Consider the following 19,825-nt stretch of genomic DNA (forward strand, 5'->3'; position numbering starts at 1 on the left):
TCCTAGTAGAGATGGGTTCTCGTGTCCTAAGAACATGGTTTGGATGTGTGGAAACAGATCATATCTGTATCTGCCTGCTAATTGGTCTGGAGTATGTTATCTAGCTCATTTACTACCTACAGTCACGACTTATGATTCACTCAGCCCATTATTAGAGAGGAAGACAATGCTCAAACGGCAAAAGAGAGCTAGGATCCCACATTGGAAAGGGATTTTGGGTACAATTTTTCTTAATTATGGTGCTGCTAACGCCGCCCATAGGATTAATGAGTTGTCAGTTGAGTTAGAAAATCTTACTGCTTTATCTGAGGAAGGTTTCACTGTTCTGACTACGGAGCAGCAGGCTATAAGAACTATGAGTTTGCAAAATAGAATGGCTTTGGATTATCTGTTAGCTGAGAGGGGTGGTGTTTGTCATTTAATTGGGGAACAATGTTGCACTTTTATTCCCGATGTGTCTAAGAACATGACGAGTATCCATGATAAGTTTGAGGACTTGCTGACGACCCAACAGAAGGAGAATATGAGTTCCTCTTGGACTCCTTGGTCTTGGTTCTTTACTGGTGGATGGACATCTTGGTTAGTAAAGATTGGAGTGATTCTTTTATGTTTCTTTTTGATTTTTGGTGTTTCTTTCATGTTGTATTATTCCAATGGTTAGGGGAATGGTGATGAGACTGGTACGTTTTTCTGTGTTGCCTGTTGATAAGGATGTGAACTTAATTTCTGTTTGTCATGATTGTGATGATTCTGCATTTGCGGTGGCAGATGGTATGGATACCGATGGATTTTATGTTGCTTGAGATGCTTTAATGATGTGCTAACTCTAAAGTGTTTGGGGAGTTATTACTGATGTTCAGCATTTTAGTGGTATATATAGAGATTTTGAGTTTTTTTAAGTGTTGTTATCCTTATTGTTTTAGCTTTGTTTTGGTTGTAATTTGAGAACAGTAGATCTTAGGGGAAGCCATGAAATAACACATGTATTTGTTATGTATTCTTTTCATTTATTAGTTTTACTTTGATTATGAGCTTGGGTGCTGGTTTTGTAGAATTTTCTTTTAGTTTTGTGATTATCTTGTAATCAGAAGAAAGGAGTGTAATGGAAAATTCTTTTTAAAATGCTCTGATATTCCCTTCACCTCTCTCATTTGTTTCTGTGTTGTATCACTCACAGGTGACCTTCCATCTACCTCTCACCTCTGACCTCTGTGTTTGATTAGTGTTCTGTTTTTATTAGCAGATGGACTCTAAATTCAAATGCTGGAGAGTTTCATGGTTAACCCTTCCTGAAGTGTATATTTCAAGGGAAGGTAGATGGGTGGCCTCATAAATAACTTTGTTAACTCTGACCCGGGGAGGGTCTAGGGGCCATATTTCTAAAACTCTTTGAAGTTGAGATAACACCCTCATTTTTAGTATAAATACTGTTTGTGATTTCTGTTCGTTGCTCTGTTTAACTGACTTGCTTGGTGACAGAGTCATTCAAACGCTGAATGCCTTTGAATAAAACTTATTAAGACAAAGTCCGGATTTTCTCTTGTTATGAGTCAACTTCTATCCACTTTGATAAGAAAATTCCACAACACCGTTCTTCAGATATTAATTTAACCTTATATGGTGAAAACCCCTTTATAAGTCCTACATCAATCGATGATTGGGACCACAGCTCAGGTGGGACAGCAGCTAGGGCAGGGTGCCTGTTGCTCTCTTTGCTTTCAGCTAGGCCCTGCATTTGTCACTTTGCCTCATCCAAATGTGTCTTTGGATGAACTTTGACTATCCACCCTAGAGTGAGTTTCCAGATTCCTGTGTTAGGATCTACTTTCCAGTCGGAGCTTGTTAATGCCTCATATCTCCCTCTTTCAGCACGCTGTATAAAGTTTTCTAATTCTTTCCACTGACCCCCCACAGGTTTAGTTAATGACAGATGAGGTGTACTGCCTTTAAACTGTTGAAGTTGTCTTCCTGACAGTATGATTGAGGTGGAGGATTTCCCTGTTTTGGGGTCAACATACAGGTGCTGTATGGTAACAGTCTGATTATTTTCTGTGTGAAAAACAGTGTCATACTGATGATCTGGCCCTGCAGTATTTTTATATCTCATGGTTACATGGAGCTCAGTACCTGGCATGTACTGTGCCTCCTGGGAGGTTTGTTTTTCTCTGGTTCTCCTCAGTAGTTCTCGAGCTGTTGGTGTGGGGCCTAGATCGAGGGACCAGTAATAATGTGGCTGTGAGAGTTCATTTAGGACTAGGGCACCTTCTTCCACTACAGCTTTCATACCTGTTTCTGTTGATACTATATTTATATGCAACGTTTGCATAAGATCTCTTCCCAACAGGTTTACTGGACATTTTTGACTTATCAGAACGGGAGCCTGACAAGTAGGTTTTGTCTCAGGTTCTATTATTGTTACTGGTGCACTTAGGTAATGTACCTCTGATGTGCCAGCTGCTGATCTAACATGCACTGCGGTGTTAGAATATTTTACTCCGGGTGGAGGTTTAGTTAGCACAGTTCTACATGCCCCTGTATCACACAAACAGCTATATGCTTTGCCATTTATTATTATGTTTTTATATGGCAAATCTTGCGTCCTACTTAGTGCTATAAGTTCTAATGCGGCTTGTATATCAACTTCCTCCATTTCACTACTGTTTCTCTCTGCTAGTGGGGGAGGAGGTGGGGGCTGTGGCTGTAATTGTCAATTCTGGGTAGAGTTGGGGTTATACACCCGCTTTTCATTACATTCTCTTGCAAAATGTCCCGGCTCATTGCAGATCCAGCAGTTGTCATCTCTTGCGCCAGGGATTTGTAAAATTGTCCTACATTCTCTAGCATAATGCCCTATTTTTCCACACCTCAGACACGCATTGCTCTGTGTGTAACTGTGTCGTGGCCCTCCTCCTCCTCCTCCTCTGTGACCTCTAAATCCCCTCCGTCCTCTTTGCCCGCTTGCCCCTGAGCGATGCAAAGCCATTAAACTGTCTTGCATTCCAAACGTATCTGTCTTCCTATCTCGCTGTATTTTATGAGCGTGCTGCGCGTATTCTAAAGCTTGTGTAACAGTTCCTGTACTCTGATGAACCCAGTGTTTGTCTATATACCGTCTGAGTTCAATTTTAAGGCCTTGCAAAAAGGCTCTCTTCAACTGTTGCTGATAGGCTCCTGCCTCTGCTTCATCATATGGTATAGCAGAGTTTGCTCTAAAAACACATCTCACCCTATCCAAGAAATCTTGTGGGTCTTCGTCATCATTCTATTTGCATTGTGAGATTTTACCATAATCTGCTGTCTGTATATAAACTCTTCGAATTCTTTCAAAGAGTAAGCGTAAGGCGTCCCTTAAATCTGGTGAATTATGTGCTAATGTGTCACCATTGTCATCGCATCCAGTGAAACCTCCTGCTACTCTGCACCAGCGATGACCAAACAGCTGGGTAAAACAATGGAGCATTTCTCTGCCATTAAGATGAAAGCTTCCTCTGAGTTCTGTAATAGCGTCTAGAAACTCCTCTACTCCTTCTTGTATCAATGGGATACCTTTTAAAGCAGCAGTTCTGTCTTCCTGTGTCCATGGTCTATATACTAGAATAGTTGGCGGCTGTCGATAATTAGCATCACCTACGTTTGGATTTGCAACCTCAACTAAAGGAAATGTGTCTTCCTCTAAATTTTTCCCAGATAGATGAAATGTCTGTTCGTGAGCCATTAAGGCTTCGCCTGGGTATATGCTTGGAGTAGTTTTCTTATATTTACTCCTAGTTCGCACTCCTGTGTCCCCCTCCAAATTAGGAGACCAGGACTCACTAGAAGAGCTCTGTTCTTCTGTTTTAAAAGGATTGCTTAATTTTTCTTGCTTACTTATAGGAGTTTCAGGAACTGCTACAGCTCCTTCTATCTCTCCTCCAATTTGCTGTGCTGCAGCCTCCTGGCCTGCTTCCTGCACGGCAGGGGGCCGAACATCTCGCTGCCTGGATGCGACCATTGTTTCCTCATGTGGGCGCACCAAGACCGCAGCTGTCAGCTTCTCCTTCCGCTTCTCCCTCTTATCTCGCCTCTGAATGTTTCGTAATTTACTTTGTTCCAGCCATTTGTCTGAGAATTTATACTCGACCTTTCTCTGTTCCTTTTTAGTTGGTTTCTTGGTTTTCATTATTTCTAATTTTAAATCCCCTTGTAATTTTAAGATATCGTTAATATTTAGTTTACCCAAGAAACCATGTTTTTTATTCCATCTATGACAGATCATACCTGCTCCTTTTACATAATTCTCCATAAATTTTACATCCCCTTCTAAGTTAATTAGTTTACTTTGTTTCTTCCCCATGATGTTTAATTTTAGTTCACAATACTATAAATGTCCCAGATAGAAGTTCACTGGCATGAGATTCAAGGAGAAGACATTAACACGCCCTTCTACTGCGACTAATCCGCAGCGGTGTTAATTTTCTGGGATTAAACTCGACCTTTATCTCCAAGAATCACCAATACGTCTTTCTATTCTGGGCAAAAGAAAACACAAGACCAGCAGAATCCTACTAAGATTCTATTACAATGCTTAGTCCTCCAAACACACACAACAACACTCACACAGTTAGTATTTTAACATATTTATGTCCCTTCAGCAATATGTATGGTCGACCTAGCTTAGTTTATGAGCTCTCTTATTATTCAACATTTAATTTAATTCCCTTCCGGCAGAATGTTACCAACCAAATTATCCAGTTCACTTTACGGCGCCTAGTCGTTTTTAATCTCCTTACAGCGAGATAACTACCTAAATTTATCGCTATTTCTTTGCGGCGAAATAAAACTTTCCCAATGCAGTGTCCTTACCGGCGACACACTACCAAATGACTTTTAAGTACTTTTCTTCTTTTATTTATATAGCGCTTACTCTTATCTCATGTACTGTATTTTAAAATTGTCTCACCTCGGAGTTGACTTCTAGGTGACTCTGTCGGACCTCCAGAGTCACCTGGCATCAAGCAAGACGATGACCCACCGGCCAGATGCGAATGTCACACACCGGGACTTTCAGCCACCTGGCCTAGGTGCGGCTGTGCGGCAGCGCTTAACTCGACATCAGGCTGTTCCCGGAGATCCGCCAGTCACTGCAAAGAAAAATAAGATAAATTTAGTTCTTATAATATCCGGCTCCGAAGGACCAAATTAATGATAGGTATTATTTAGTCAACTCAGAGGTAAGGAACGACACAGAGTCAGTTATACTTGCGGCAAGGGTAGCTGTGCAATACAAACTACGAAGTATTAGCCCCCTCTCTCTTTATTTACACATGCTTGGTCACACACAGTTCAAACAACATTAAGGGTGGGTGTATGTGTGGGGTCAGAAAGGTTAGGGTTCATTTGTCTTGATTATAAACAAACAGAGGAAGTGGGGACCTGGTGAATAGCCCCCAGATGCTGCTAATAAAAGAATAAAAGCATAAAAGCATAACTCATTCTTGTGACCATCTCCCTTCCTGTAACATGTAAGGAGGGAAAAGCACTTAGAACAGACATGAGTGATAAACAATACAAAAGTTTTAAAACCCTAACAGACATTACATCAAAGTTGGATCAGCCTGTAGTGTGTTTTTCCACTTTAATTTTGTGTGTGACTCCAAATCCAGGCCTCCATTGGTTAAATTTGATTTGATTTCCATTGATTATTTTTGTGTGATTTTGTTGTCAGCACATTTAACTTTGTACAGAACAAAGTATCCAATGACAATATTTCATTCATTCAGATCTAGGATGTGTTATTTGAGTGTTGCCTTTATTATATATATATATACATACATATATATATATATACATATATATATATATATATATATATTGAATGCACATAGTTGTCATGTGTGAATGATTTAGATTAGAGGTGTTGTTTTAGCTGAATAAATGCTTGAAAATATGGGAAGAAATTTCTGACTTGACAGCTGCCCAGCAGAATTTCACATGCAGGTTGCCCCACACAAGGTCACTGCTAAAAAAGCTGGCGGCTTACAGGGTACTTTAATAAGTATATTAATAAAACAAATTAGTCAAATACAAAAAAATGTGCCAGAAAAAGGGGGGAAAAAAACAGCTTTGAGAGGATTGTTCAAAAATATGATTTACAAAATATTTTTTTGAGACTCTCAAAGAGGGATTGAAAGTGGTTAAAAGTCAATGTGATCTTTAATTCTAACAGTATTCAGTTTTGAGAAAAAGGATGTTAAAAATATTACACAATTTTTTAAATCACAGCTCACTTTAGGACAAAATTCTACATATTCAAGCAAATATTCAGCAAACAATGCCAGGAGATTTAATGTCAAAACTCCCAACAGAGGTCCTGCATTTACAAATTCTTTAGTGGACACAAGCAGTACACATGTGTGCTCAAACATCATTTTGGCCAAGAGGAAACCCGCTTAAGAATAATAACCTTTGTAGACTCAGGAATGAGGAAGGAAGCCTTCCACACAAACTCCCCACGTCACGCAGATGAGGGACAATTCAAATAGAAAGTCCACTCCAGCCCAGCTGCCTCTTCCCTTCTCTGTGTTTGTAAATGTGTTGGTTTTGTTTCAGCCCGACCTGTTTTTCCACTGTCGTGACGGTTTCACCTGCGGAGATCTGATTACCGGAAGTGAGCGCTCCTGTTGTAACTGTGTGAAGCTCTGCAGGTGAGAGTACAGCGGGCTGAACTGTTGGATTTCTAAGAAAATAAACAACAAGAGGGCGAATCTAAGTTATTTATTCGACGTGAAGATAATTTGTCGGAACTTTCTCTTCCTATTTTCGGGCAAAAATACCGGAGAGGATCGAGTGTGTGTAAGAAAACAGCGAAGAAACATGGGGCGCTTGGTTTGGCTGCTTTTGTTCCTGTGCACCGCGACAGGTGAGCTGCTTTAACCTGTTAATCTTGTTCAAAGTTATTCGAGGGTTGAGAAGTTTTAATCTTCTCAAGCGATAGTTCTAGGTTATATCTGTAGAACTTAGTAAAATACATGAAATGTCGCAAAACTGCAATGAAAATCGCCTGTTGAGCTTTTTACCCTATTTTGAGTGTAGCTATGTTTGAGTGTTATTTTTTTATTTCCTTAATGGTACGTTTAGACATGTCTTCCAAAACCTGTTCCCCCTCAATATATTACTGAGTAGTCTATATCAATAATATTTTCGGAAAAGTGTACAACCAACGCCCTGAGGTGTATGAGCAAACACTAGTCAGTTATCATGAGATAATTTCTTTTCTCTTAATTCAAGAAGTGGAATTTATTCCACATTTCTTTCTCATGCTATAGCAGATTATATGTTAAATGCTGCCGAGTTTTTAATTTTTGGCTGATAGTTAAAATAAAGTTGTTCACGCAAATAAAATGATAAAGGTAAACATTCTGATGATGATAAATATTATGTGAACGACGATAAAATAATCATAAATACAAATTGGAGGTATGATTAGAAATATAAGTGAAATAGTAATGATGATGATAAAAAAAGAGAAATGATAGCAAATTAAATCCATAAAATAAATGTAAACCAATTACAACCAGTGCACTTAATTAAAATAAATGTTAAATAAAATTGTAATAAAACCAGTTCATTTTAGTTTTATTTTGTTTATGTGGGAGATGTTAGCTATCAAACATTACATTTCTAGCCCAATTCAATGACAAAAATAATGAGAAAAATGCTTATGATAATTAACCATAGTAAAAATGACAATTATAATGAAAGTGATAAAAAGGATTTAAATTAAAGTGATAAAATAAGTCTATTAAAATACTGATGATGATAAAAACAATGAAAAAAAAAAAAACCAATGAAATAATAGATAACACTTAGAATGATGAGGATAACTAATAAAGATATTAAAAATAAATGTAAAAAATAACATGGTGAAAACTTTGATAAATTACTTAATTAGTTCATTATACAGGTATGTGTGTTTGGTGTCATGAATATCAAACACTACATTTATAGCATGACAACACTATACTTTTTCAATTTCAAATGCTGATAATAAAAATAGTGATACAAATTAGTGATTAAAAATGATAAGTCAATGTTGCGTGCATCATAAATTTCAGTGGTGAACCTTGGTTTTAATGCAAGATGCTATTCTTTAGTCTTTTACTCTTTAATTCTTTACACCTGGGGTTGGGACCCCACCTTGGATCACAAACGAACATATATGCAGTCTTGAAGGATTAAAAGCCTCTCATTAAATCTGTTTCATCATGTCTCCACTCTGCATGTCTTCCATGTGTTTTATTTTGAAAGACATATAGTCTCCAACACTGAAACTGACAGGTAATGTAAAAAAGGAAGCTAGGAAAGCTGCCGCTACCTATTTGGAGACTTATCTCCCTAAACCAAAACTGCCTGTGGTGTTATCTCGGTGGAGCCTTCTTGTGATGACCGTCTGCAGGCTTCAAAGATGTCTGCCATCGAAGTGCCAGCATTAACAAATCCATGATGTAACTTTTGAAGTGCTACACTGCGAATGTGGATTAACTTGGGATTATTTGTGTGTTCTTTTGAAAAGAACAGAATGATTTTGCAACTGGTTAATAATTAAATGATTCCTGCAGTAGGACTTTTCTGGACCTGGGGTCTCATGTTTGCAGTAAAGTATAATGGTACTTGGTCAACATCTGTGAAGTAACAGTGTTTCTGTAATGTAAAGTGCTGTAAGGACAGATTCAGAGACGCAGAGCAGGGCCTGAACTGAGCCGGTTTCACCAGACGTTTGACGGTTTCACCGAAAGCTTATTGCTCAGCACAAAGGAACGAGTCACGTTTTCCTCCTCTTCCTGTGGACTCTGACAACCACAGAGCATGCTCCAAATATTTGATTATGGGTGTGGTCCTTGATCCTCACTGCACTGTTTTCTTGAACAACATGTAGGGTTGTACTGGGAACTGGAGAGTGGCTTTGATGGGTCACAGTGGAGTAGAGATGTTTTTAACATTACAAGGGCTGTCCCTGAGAACTCCTCTTGCTCACAGTTTTTAATATTAGTTGGAGGAAATTATGGGAAACATTAATGATTGGTTCTGTTAATTTCAGTGACTATTGAATAACTTAAACTGTTTTCATGGGTGCAATTTTTGCTCTTTTGAATCATAGCTGTGGCTTTTTAAAAGTTTTGTATTTCATGAGTGGCAGCCCAGCCAATATGTGTATGTTTTTATTTAAACAAAGCAACATTTATTATAATTCCTATTCATTTTCTGCTGTAGTTATCTCCTCTTTCCTCCATAAATGATGTTTTTACCTAAACCTTTGCTACACTGTGTGGAGTGTCCATAAAAATCTGATCAGGCATAGCTCTGATCTCAGGTGATGGGAATCCAGGATTTCCTGGTCATAACTCAAGTTTGCCCCATTCACCCTTCACCTGATAGTGATTAGTGTTGTCTCACTGTTACTTTGTTTTTTAGCTCTGTTCGGATGCTATTGTACTCAACGTAAACCCTTATCGGTAGCGGGAAATGCTCACATATCTGTGTTTTGTTGCATGTGACATAAAATATATTTTTAGTAATATTTCACCTTTTTCTGTCTAGGTGTAAGCAGTTTTTCTGCCTCAACTGCATCTTCAAATGTGAAAGTGAAAGAAAATGAAGGTTAGTCCTACAGACACAGATGATATGAAAACATGCATAATGTTTCTGCCATTTAACAGGTGTAAGAGCTAGAAAGACAAAATTCATTTAGTTGCCTATTATGACTAAATAAAAAGTTTGGTTTCACTTGATACTAACCTTGTATTATAATTACATAATGTTTGTCATTGTTGCTTGCTTTATCACAGAAAAACGGCTTAATTTTCACAAGTAACAATATAGAATAGAATGGCGAGCCATGCTAGTGATAGTTGGACCGTCTCTATACAACCAATACCTACCAACCACAGAGAAACACAAAACAGTTAGCAACTTGTAACTGCAGACTTCTGGCTCTGGTTAAAGCATCAGTCTGAACGTCATGTGTTGACCGCCCAGTTTGTCAGATCTGTGGTGAACTGTCAGCACAACCACACAGCAAGCGCTCAGTTGAAACTGAATCCACTTTGCCCTTTTGGATGAATCCCTCTATAATTCATCCATACGGTCCTAAAAGTGACATTGTGATCATTGTCTTAACATAACCTCCTGAGATTTTGCATTTGGAGCAGCTTTGCTTAGACAGTTAAGTGTCTCAAAGCATTCTTATTTTTTTTTTGGTGGAATGAAAGTCATTTTGCATATAGATCTATTATTTGCATGAATGCAGAATTGTTCTATGCTCCATAATCAGGACTTTAATATGCTGGAAAGCTGAACATGTTCAGCATATGCAGGCACGTAAACCGTTGAAAAATGAGAGCAGCATGAAACCATTAAATGCATTTATACTAACTACTGGATTTATACTGAGATATATTAAACATGTTTTTCCTTGCTGAATGAGATTCACGTGGGAAGCTCAGTGTTGTGGACTGCACCCTAACACAGTCCTTGCTGTACAGAAATTTGGGAATACATGTCAATATCTGTTGGTGTATAAACCTCTGAAAAGTTTATAAAATGGCTTTTGCATGAAGATTGGAATTGTTTTTCATGGACACAGCCACTGCTTGAATATTTTTAGTTAAATTAAATTCTGCTTTACAAATATTATTTGTTTCACAGTTTTAGTGGTGTGAATTCTTTTTTTTTTTCTAGGTGTGGACCTGACCTGTTCCTATTCAGCAGACTTTGGTTCCAGTCCCAGAGTAGAGTGGAAATTTAAGGACAAAAAAGGCTCACAGACATATGTGATTTTTGACGGAAAACCAACGTGTAAGTGGACTAACTTTAGTCAGTGAGATTTAGAAGAAAACTTTACAATGCCTTTATATTACCCACAAAAAGTTGGGGATATCTGGCTTTCAGGTGAAAACATAAAGATCACGCTACAGTGATATTATATCATGAAAGTAGGACATTTAAGTAGAGTAATGCAATGGTGATTTCCTCATCTCAAACGAATTAATCAAACAAGCCAACAACGGTGGTGGGTGATCCACGACAAAAACATGTCAATGTCTCAATAACGTGTCGTGTGCCTTGAGCATCAATTACAGCAGGACAATGATCCCTCATGTTGTTCACAAGTTGAGGCACGGCATCCCACTCTTCTTGAATGACAGTCTTCAGGTCATTGAGGTTCTGGGGTACAGAGTTAAGAGCTTCTAGACGGAGACTTAACTGATTCCATACGTTTTTTATGGTATTCAGGTCTGGAGAAAGTGCAGGCCCCTCCATTCCAGGTACCCCAGTCTCCTGCAGCCGTTACCTAATGATGCAACCACTATGTCCTGCAGCATTGTGGTCCATGAAGGTGAAATTAGGCCTGTGTTGTTCATGCAGGAGCACAATGACTAGATTAATGATGTTATTCACTTAGTATGGGCTTGTCACTGTACTACTCACTAAGTATTGGGCAATTCTGTATTGGCTAGACACACCTGTCCACACTGTAACACCACCACAAACTGGCGACAACAGTGGCTGATGCATAGTGCTCTCCTTGACATATTTAACATCTTTTTTGGCCATCATTTCTGCTCGGTGTGAATCAACTTACAACAGAGAACAGCACTGAGGCCCACTGGTCCCTTGTCCGGCGTAATTGCTCCCTGGCTCATGCAAGACGATGGCAGGTTGTCTAGCAGGTCAGACCACACTGATGTAAATGGTTTTGAATGGTCTCTTGTGACACTTGGGTGTCTCTCATCTCCTTCAAATGTGTTTGGAATTAAGTGTCATTCATCACCTGGTTCCAAAGGGCACTGTTCACAATGAAGCGGTCATCAGAGTAGGATGTGGCCACAGGACGTCCCTTTTCTTCTGCAGGCCCGTCATGATATGACGCTGTAAGCTGTCATGATTTTAGAAAGGTTTACGGATAGCGGTCGCATGGGGGGAAATGAAGTGGGAGCAGACTCAGCGCATGCGCTATAGCCAACATAAATGCCACATGGAGAGGGAGGCCAGATGTCAGTCAAAGGGCTGATGCACTCATACCAAATGAGCGTACCGGCCTAATTTCAGCATAGCAGCGAGAGTTTTCAGCGTAGCGGCCCACTATGCTGAAATGCGCAGGTGAGAACCCTGATGTGCATTTCAGACGTTTAGAAAAGGTCACCTATAAAGGTTATAGTGCATTTTAGATTCATCTTGAAATTTTATCTGAAAGCCATATATCTCTAACTTTTGGAAGTAGTGTATATTACACCTTCAACTATTTATAAATGTAATTGATCAAACAAACAAAAAAGTAAACCAACACCAACTGAATTTCCAAAAATCTATGACTTGTGATTAGTTTTAATGTTCACACAACCCTTAACATTGCTTGTATTTGAAATAAAAAGAATACTGAAGAATGTTTTTCATTGATAACTGCTAGAATAAATCTTACAAATAACGACTGCAACAAATTTCAAATGTCCCTAAATTGGTCATTGAGACATAACATAAATTAATAAATACATATTTAATTAATCCAATACACTTTAAAAATAGAGCTAAGACTTTCTCTTCCAAATATCCCATCCCTACTGCTTTGATGAAGCCATTGAGTTTCTAAAGGGTGTCCTGTAATTGTGCATCTCCCCCACAGCATCATATTCCACTCGTGTGTCAATGTATAGCGGCAGTAACTTGAGATTCTCCAAAGTGACCCGTCAAGATAACGGCGAGTATACCTGCGAGGTGTCCAGCTCCAGTAGCCAGTTTGCACAAGTCATCGTAGTGCTGACTGTTCTGGGTAAGCAAACAACATCTCTGCATTTATAATCATCTAGACTTATAATCACAAATACACAAATGTTTATATGTAAAAAAGTTTCTGTTATCTTTTTGTGCTTGCATTGAGACCACAGGTGTCTGAAATGTCAACTTGTTCACCATCTAGGCTCTTATAAATTAACTGAGTAATCATTGTCAAATTTGAAATTTCAATTAAAACTTAATCACTTATTTAGTTTAGAAGACAATCATCACATCTGTTCGATACATCATTATACATTATAGCTGGGTTTCCAGCTATTTAATAAAAGGGATATATTAATATTTTTGTAATTAAATGAAATGATAGTGTAACACTTTAGTCAAAGCAAATGTATTCACTGATTTAGTTTTAGTGACTATTGAGCAGTGATATACGTTACACAGACCCAAAGGGGTTCAAATAAAAACTGTACATCTTGTTTTGCAGTGGCACCCTCTATACCAAAGTGTGGAATCCCCCAGACAGTGACAACAAATGGGGTCGCCACCCTTACCTGCTACGATCCTGACAGCTCACCGCCGCCAACATACAAGTGGTTCAAAGATGACACCCTCCTGCCTGCTGACCCGAAAAAGATTTCTGGCTTCAAAAACGCCACCTACAAACTGGATTCAACCACTGGCATGCTGGTCTGCTGGACTCTGCAATAATTGCGCTGCATTATATACGTATATCTTTCATTTTGTTTTTGTGAACTTGCCTGTATAATAAAGCGACCTGTGTGGATACAGGTATTTCCTTCTGCTACCAAGATGGACACCGGAATGTACTACTGTGAGGTGATCAACGAGGCTGGTCCTGCCCAGCGCTGCAGAGCTGAAAAAATGGAAGTCCGTAAGTTCTCCTCTGCTTTCTTAGTTGTTCTGTTTTAACTGAGTTGGTAAGTTTAGTGAAGTGATTAATTCCTTTAAGCAAAGTGTGGACTTGTCTATTGATTCAAGTTTTGTTTTTTTCTTTCATAAATTCATTTTGTAATTTGAAATATGTTTCCTTCAAGGTGACATAAATGCCGGAGGAATTGCTGCTGGGGTAATCATTGCCCTGCTGCTCGTGGCCCTTCTGATAGGTGCTGTTTGGTACGCCAAAAAGAAAGGATACCTGCCGAGTAAGTTTTCCATACCATCCCAAAACCCCTTGGTATTTAGATGTTTGTGAAAAGTTTGAATATTCTGTGTTAAGAGGAAATCTGAAGATGCCTAAACCTAGGCAGAGATGGAGGAAATGTTGGTGGCTGATAGAAACCCAACAGACATTTTTCTACCCTAACAAGTTAGAGTTGGGCTTTCATCTTGCCCATTCTGTCACAGTTAACTTATGTTACAACAGATGTAGGCAAGTTGTACATTTATTTTTGCATAATGTATCAAATGTTTTACCTAACTGACTTTTATTCCTTTACCCCTTCATTACAGAGAAAAGCCAAAGGTAAGACACTTTTCTTAATGTGTTCTCTGTTTTTACCAAGTGCATTGTTAGTTAGGATTACTTTTAGTAACTGGTCTGTAGTTTAGTGTTTTTAGGCTTTTGTGAAATAATTATGGAGTCAAGGGAGACCAAAACATTTAGGTAAATACATAGTCTGGTGGCTGTAGGCAACATTTTTTTTAAACCCTATTTTGCAAACTGTTAGATTGCAAGGGGGAAAATATGCTTCACTTCACAAACTTCAGATTTTTTTAAACCTTTATTTATTAAACAAATGAAGGATTATTTATAGTTTGATTTGGCGTTAAGAAAATACTGTGACACATGCATGCATTACAGTGCCTAGCAAAGTATCCATAGTGATTAAACTTTTTACATTTCATCACAACCACAAACAAGTGTGTTTCAATAGGATTTTATGTGATATGCTACCTCCCCATACTGCAAAATTTCAACTGGAAGGAAAACACGTTTGTTTTAAAAAAATAAAGATTTGCAAAGTGTGGTGTGCATATGTATTCAGTCCCAGCACACCCTGATGTACTGTATATAAATGACGTCAATCTGTGTGTAATTTGATCTCGGCATAAATGCAACTGTTCTGTGAAGGCCTTAGAGGTTTGTTGGAGAACACTGATGAACAAGATCATGTAGACCAATGAAAACAGAAAACATGTCGGAGATAAAGATGTGGAGAAGGTTCTTTCTTATTTTTTAGTTTTAAAAACTATGGGTCAATTTCCCTCAACTTCACAATTACATTTTATAAGTATATCATAAAATCCCAATAAAGCATATTTGTGGTTGTAATGTTAAAAAATATGTATGAGTTGGAATATTTTTCCAAGGCACTGCAAATGAATTGATCCTGTTTCAAGGAAAACTTCCAGTTGATTTGGATAAGATGATGATGCAGCCATGTTTCATATTCCTTGTATGTTCTAACACAGCTAGATTTTAGTTTGATACTTCTAAGAAAGTTTTATACTACTCATATATTGCTTTGGTATTTTTTTATTCTGAATTATTTCCTCTTACATAGTATTGTTAGAATTTTTATCCCCTTACACTAAGCTTCAGATTCTACTATAACTATCAATGTGATTATTCTGATGTTTTTTCCTGTCTACCCCCTGCAGCACACAGCAGGGTGTAGTCTACCAACCTCCTTCATTGTATGGTGGTGGTGAAGCTGAAGGTGATGGTGATGGTGATGGTCATGTAAGTACAATGCACTTTTTTTATTTGTTCAAAAAAATGTTTTTTACTAGATGAAGAGGAGTATTCTGAGTGAGATCTGCTTTGCTTCTCAGGGGGATTTCAAACAGAAGTCGTCATTTTTGGTGTAGCAGACAGCAGTTGGGAAATTCTGCATTAAATTTCCATCCGTGACTTTTTTTTTCCTCTTGTACTTACAATTTTCTGTGCAGTTTTTATGAACCAGTGTGATACACCTCAGATAATGATTTCCGATCACAAATGTGAGATTTTAACGACATATTTTGCTATTAAAAAATTGTTTCATACATTTATATAGTCTTAGGTTAAATGTGGCCTTTCGCTGCTTCTTTTGTCTGCCAACATGTTTCTACTCATGATTGAAGCTAATGTTTGTGTGCTTTTTATTTTGTTTTCTAAATTATTTTCCATTAATAATTTTGCATGTAAAAATGTTATCTAGTGCTTATTAAAGAACAAAGCCTTGCGAGCTACATAAACTCACAAAGACAAGTAAACTCACTTTGTCTTATTACATTTACCGTCAATTGCCTTAATATTTACTAGTGCCGATCTCTTGATGGCTTTACTGAAATACTGTTTAAACAGAACATCGTAACTTTACTGTTAAGGTTTCTGGATTTTCATCTCAACTGTGCGGCACTGATACTTTTATTAGTTTGAGCGTCCACTTCAACTGCATTTATCATGGTGCTGTTTCATCTAATATTGCAGCCAGTTTGTAGCTTTGGGAACTGAAATGGCAATGTATTAAATGTTTTGATTTAATATTCAGGTCTTAAAGTGGTTAGAAGGTCTTAGCACACATTCTGGCCTTATATAAATAGCCGATACTTAAATGGGGTAACAGTTTTTAATCTGTTTTAAGTAACTTTACAGCTGTTGATATGCCTGTTCATGTGTAAAATAAAATAAAAAGTTGATAAATTAGTTTTCTTATTTAAGTACGGTGAATTTTGTATTTTGAAATAAAGCAGATTACATTGTTCATTTGTGCCTTAGTAGGGCCATCTGTATGCCATTGTGAAGTGTTCTTGTGAACACTGCAACACTAATGCTTTAACAGCGTCACTGAACATTGTCAAAGCACATTACTCTTAAAGTGTAGAAAGTGTGAAGATGATCTGCACCAGTTTATTTAGTAAATCGTGTGCACATTAGCACCAGGTGAGGAATAAAGGTTTAAGGCTTTGCTGCATGTACTGATTTTGTCCCTCAGCAGGGAAATGATGGGGCAAATGGAAAAACAGGGTTTACATAGTTTTTTGTTTTTTTTAAATACAAAAGTAAAACTTTATAGTTGGGACAACATAGAAGGGAAAAACCATATAGAAATGTATAAATAGATGTAGATCAAATATACAGGTCTATTGAGATAAGTGTAACATGTTCTATGTTACCAAATCTACAATGTATTGCAGTCTTCTACTGAAACAAATGTTAAATATGAAACAGGCAAACTACAGTACAGTGCACATTAGTCAGTGGTAGCAGATGGTTCTTTTATTGACTGTTACCTAAATCAGGAAATCATAGTTAAAATGTTGAAATTTACTACTTTCTTTGCATTTCTAACCTTTGCGGTACTGAGACGTCCTATTCTTTACAAAATCTACATGTATTTTACTACCCTGTTAATGACCTCATCAGTCTCAGGAGAGTCCAGCATTAAAAACAGAGGTAATGATGCATTACAGGTCCTTCTCAAAATATTAGCATATTATGATAAAGTTCATTATTTTCCATAATGTAATGATGAAAATTTAACATTCATATATTTTAGATTCATTGCACACTAACTGAAATATTTCAGGTCTTTTATTGTCTTAATACGGATGATTGTGGCATACAACTCATGAAAACCCAAAATTCCTATCTCACAAAATTAGCATATCATTAAAAGGGTCTCTAAATGAGCTATGAACCTAATCATCTGAATCAACGAGTTAACTCTAAACACCTGCAAAAGATTCCTGAGGCCTTTAAAACTCCCAGCCTGGTTCATCACTCAAAACCCCAATCATGGGTAAGACTGCCGACCTGACTGCTGTCCAGAAGGCCACTATTGACACCCTCAAGCAAGAGGGTAAGACACAGAAAGAAATTTCTGAACGAATAGGCTGTTCCCAGAGTGCTGTATCAAGGCACCTCAGTGGGAAGTCTGTAGGAAGGAAAAGGTGTGGCTGAAAACGCACAACGAGAAGAGGTGACCGGACCCTGAGGAAGATAATGGAGAAGGGCTGATTCCAGACCTTGGGGGACCTGCGGAAGCAGTGGACTGCGTCTGGAGTAGAAACATCCAGAGCCACTGTGCACAGGCGTGTGCAGGAAATGGGCTACAGGTGCCGCATTCCCCAGGTCAAGCCACTTTTGAACCAGAAACAGCGGCAGAAGCGCCTGACCTGGGCTACAGAGAAGCAGCACTGGACTGTTGCTCAGTGGTCCAAAGTACTTTTTTCGGATGAAAGCAAATTCTGCATGTCATTCGGAAATCAAGGTGCCAGAGTCTGGAGGAAGACTGGGGAGAAGGAAATGCCAAAATGCCAGAAGTCCAGTGTCAAGTACCCACAGTCAGTGATGGTCTGGGGTGCCGTGTCAGCTGCTGGTGTTGGTCCACTGTGTTTTATCAAGGGCAGGGTCAATGCAGCTAGCTATCAGGAGATTTTGGAGCACTTCATGCTTCCATCTGCTGAAAAGCTTTATGGAGATGAAGATTTCATTTTTCAGCACGACCTGGCACCTGCTCACAGTGCCAAAACCACTGGTAAATGGTTTACTGACCATGGTATCACTGTGCTCAATTGGCCTGCCAACTCTCCTGACCTGAACCCCATAGAGAATCTGTGGGATATTGTGAAGAGAACGTTGAGAGACTCAAGACCCAACACTCTGGATGAGCTAAAGGCCGCTATCGAAGCATCCTGGGCCTCCATAAGACCTCAGCAGTGCCACAGGCTGATTGCCTCCATGCCACGCCGCATTGAAGCAGTCATTTCTGCCAAAGGATTCCCGATCAAGTATTGAGTGCATAACTGTACATGATTATTTGAAGGTTGACGTTTTTTGTATTAAAAACACTTTTTTTTTATTGGTCGGATGAAATATGCTAGTTTTGTGAGATAGGAATTTTGGGTTTTCATGAGCTGTATGCCAAAATCATCCGTATTAAGACAATAAAAGACCTGAAATATTTCAGTTAGTGTGCAATGAATCTAAAATATATGATTGTTAAATTTTCAACATGACATTATGGAATATAATGAACTTTATCACAATATGCTAATATTTTGAGAAGGACTTGTGTAATGGGTTAAAGGAAAAAGGGCAAGTCTATATCTTACACCATAGTCAAGTCTAAAAAAAAGAATAAATGTATTTTCTGGTGTAAAGAATAGCATGTTATTTGTAAGTTTGGTTGTATTTTTATTATGTTCTGCTTACCTCTGTTTTAGTTTTACTGATTTGGACTTGATCAAAGTCTTTTGGCCATATGTTTGAAACTGCAAATCTTCCTCAGCTTCTTTGAAATGGTTAGTTTTGTAAACCATGTGTTTCATTTAAGTCAATTTTTCTTGGAAGGAATCATTTCCTTGGAAACATTTTTACAATATTTCTCCACCTTGCTTAGTTGAAAGAAAACCACAACACTTAGGAGTTATTAAAAAGAAAAACATTGAAATGTATGGGAAAAATATGTTGGTTGGCATTGACCTTAGTAGGAGATACAAAGGACAGAAACTGCTAATGCAAACTTCATCCAGTCACCCATTTGGGTGAATTCAAAAGTCTAGCTGACAAACATTTTAGTTAGACATGAAATTTTTATTGAACATTTCTGTGCTAGTTACAATGTAACTAGCAGTATTTTGTATTGAATATCCACTCTATTTTTGTTTTAAATAGTTAATGTATTTGTTTGGTTTCTGGCTTATGAGCCTTCTAGCCCCCTCAGGTTGGCAGATGAATTCGTTGATTCTGAAGTTCAGGAGAATAATCTTTTAGTTTTCATACCCCAGCACTGTAAACAACCCTATATGGGTTTTCCTTTATATTCTGTCCCAAATGTATAGTTTTACTGTTTGTATAAATAGTTTTAAATATATATATTTGTTTCTACTTTTTAATTCTTAAGGTCCTATATTGTATTTCATTTTAGCTTTGTTTTATTTTTAGGGAGCTTGCTTTTATATTATATATGCTTTGAATTAATTTCTGTTTCTTTACATGAACATTGAGATATGAAAAAGGGTTGACTGGTTGATTTTATAGTGTCTATAGTATTCTAAATGATATCCTGGTAAATATATATTTTTTGAATATCCACTGAAGAAA

General features: G+C 37.9%; 1 protein-coding gene across 1 annotated transcript; it reads left to right on the forward strand.

The window, feature by feature from the left end:
• The first annotated feature begins 6,512 nt into the window (after positions 1-6,512).
• f11r.1 (F11 receptor, tandem duplicate 1) lies at positions 6,513-16,423 on the forward strand. Its single transcript, XM_047378366.1, has 10 exons — positions 6,513-6,898; positions 9,577-9,636; positions 10,717-10,833; positions 12,659-12,805; positions 13,256-13,458; positions 13,561-13,663; positions 13,827-13,934; positions 14,242-14,254; positions 15,394-15,475; positions 15,568-16,423. Exons 1-10 carry the CDS (start codon positions 6,853-6,855, stop codon positions 15,601-15,603), a joined length of 915 nt encoding a protein of 304 aa, XP_047234322.1. The 5' UTR covers positions 6,513-6,852; the 3' UTR covers positions 15,604-16,423.
• Positions 16,424-19,825: the final 3,402 nt, after the last annotated feature.

This window comes from Girardinichthys multiradiatus, chromosome 11 (genome assembly GCF_021462225.1).
Source record: "Girardinichthys multiradiatus isolate DD_20200921_A chromosome 11, DD_fGirMul_XY1, whole genome shotgun sequence".
Lineage (NCBI taxonomy): Eukaryota > Metazoa > Chordata > Actinopteri > Cyprinodontiformes > Goodeidae > Girardinichthys > Girardinichthys multiradiatus.

Bases quoted from the DNA above. Each gene is read 5' to 3' on its own strand.
- f11r.1 (XM_047378366.1), top strand. From the start codon at position 6,853: ATGGGGCGCTTGGTTTGGCTGCTTTTGTTCCTGTGCACCGCGACAG. The intron at 9,637-10,716 runs GTTAGTCCTACA...TTTTTTTTCTAG, and splicing joins GAAAGTGAAAGAAAATGAAG to GTGTGGACCTGACCTGTTCC. The intron at 13,664-13,826 runs GTAAGTTCTCCT...GTTTCCTTCAAG, and splicing joins AGCTGAAAAAATGGAAGTCC to GTGACATAAATGCCGGAGGA.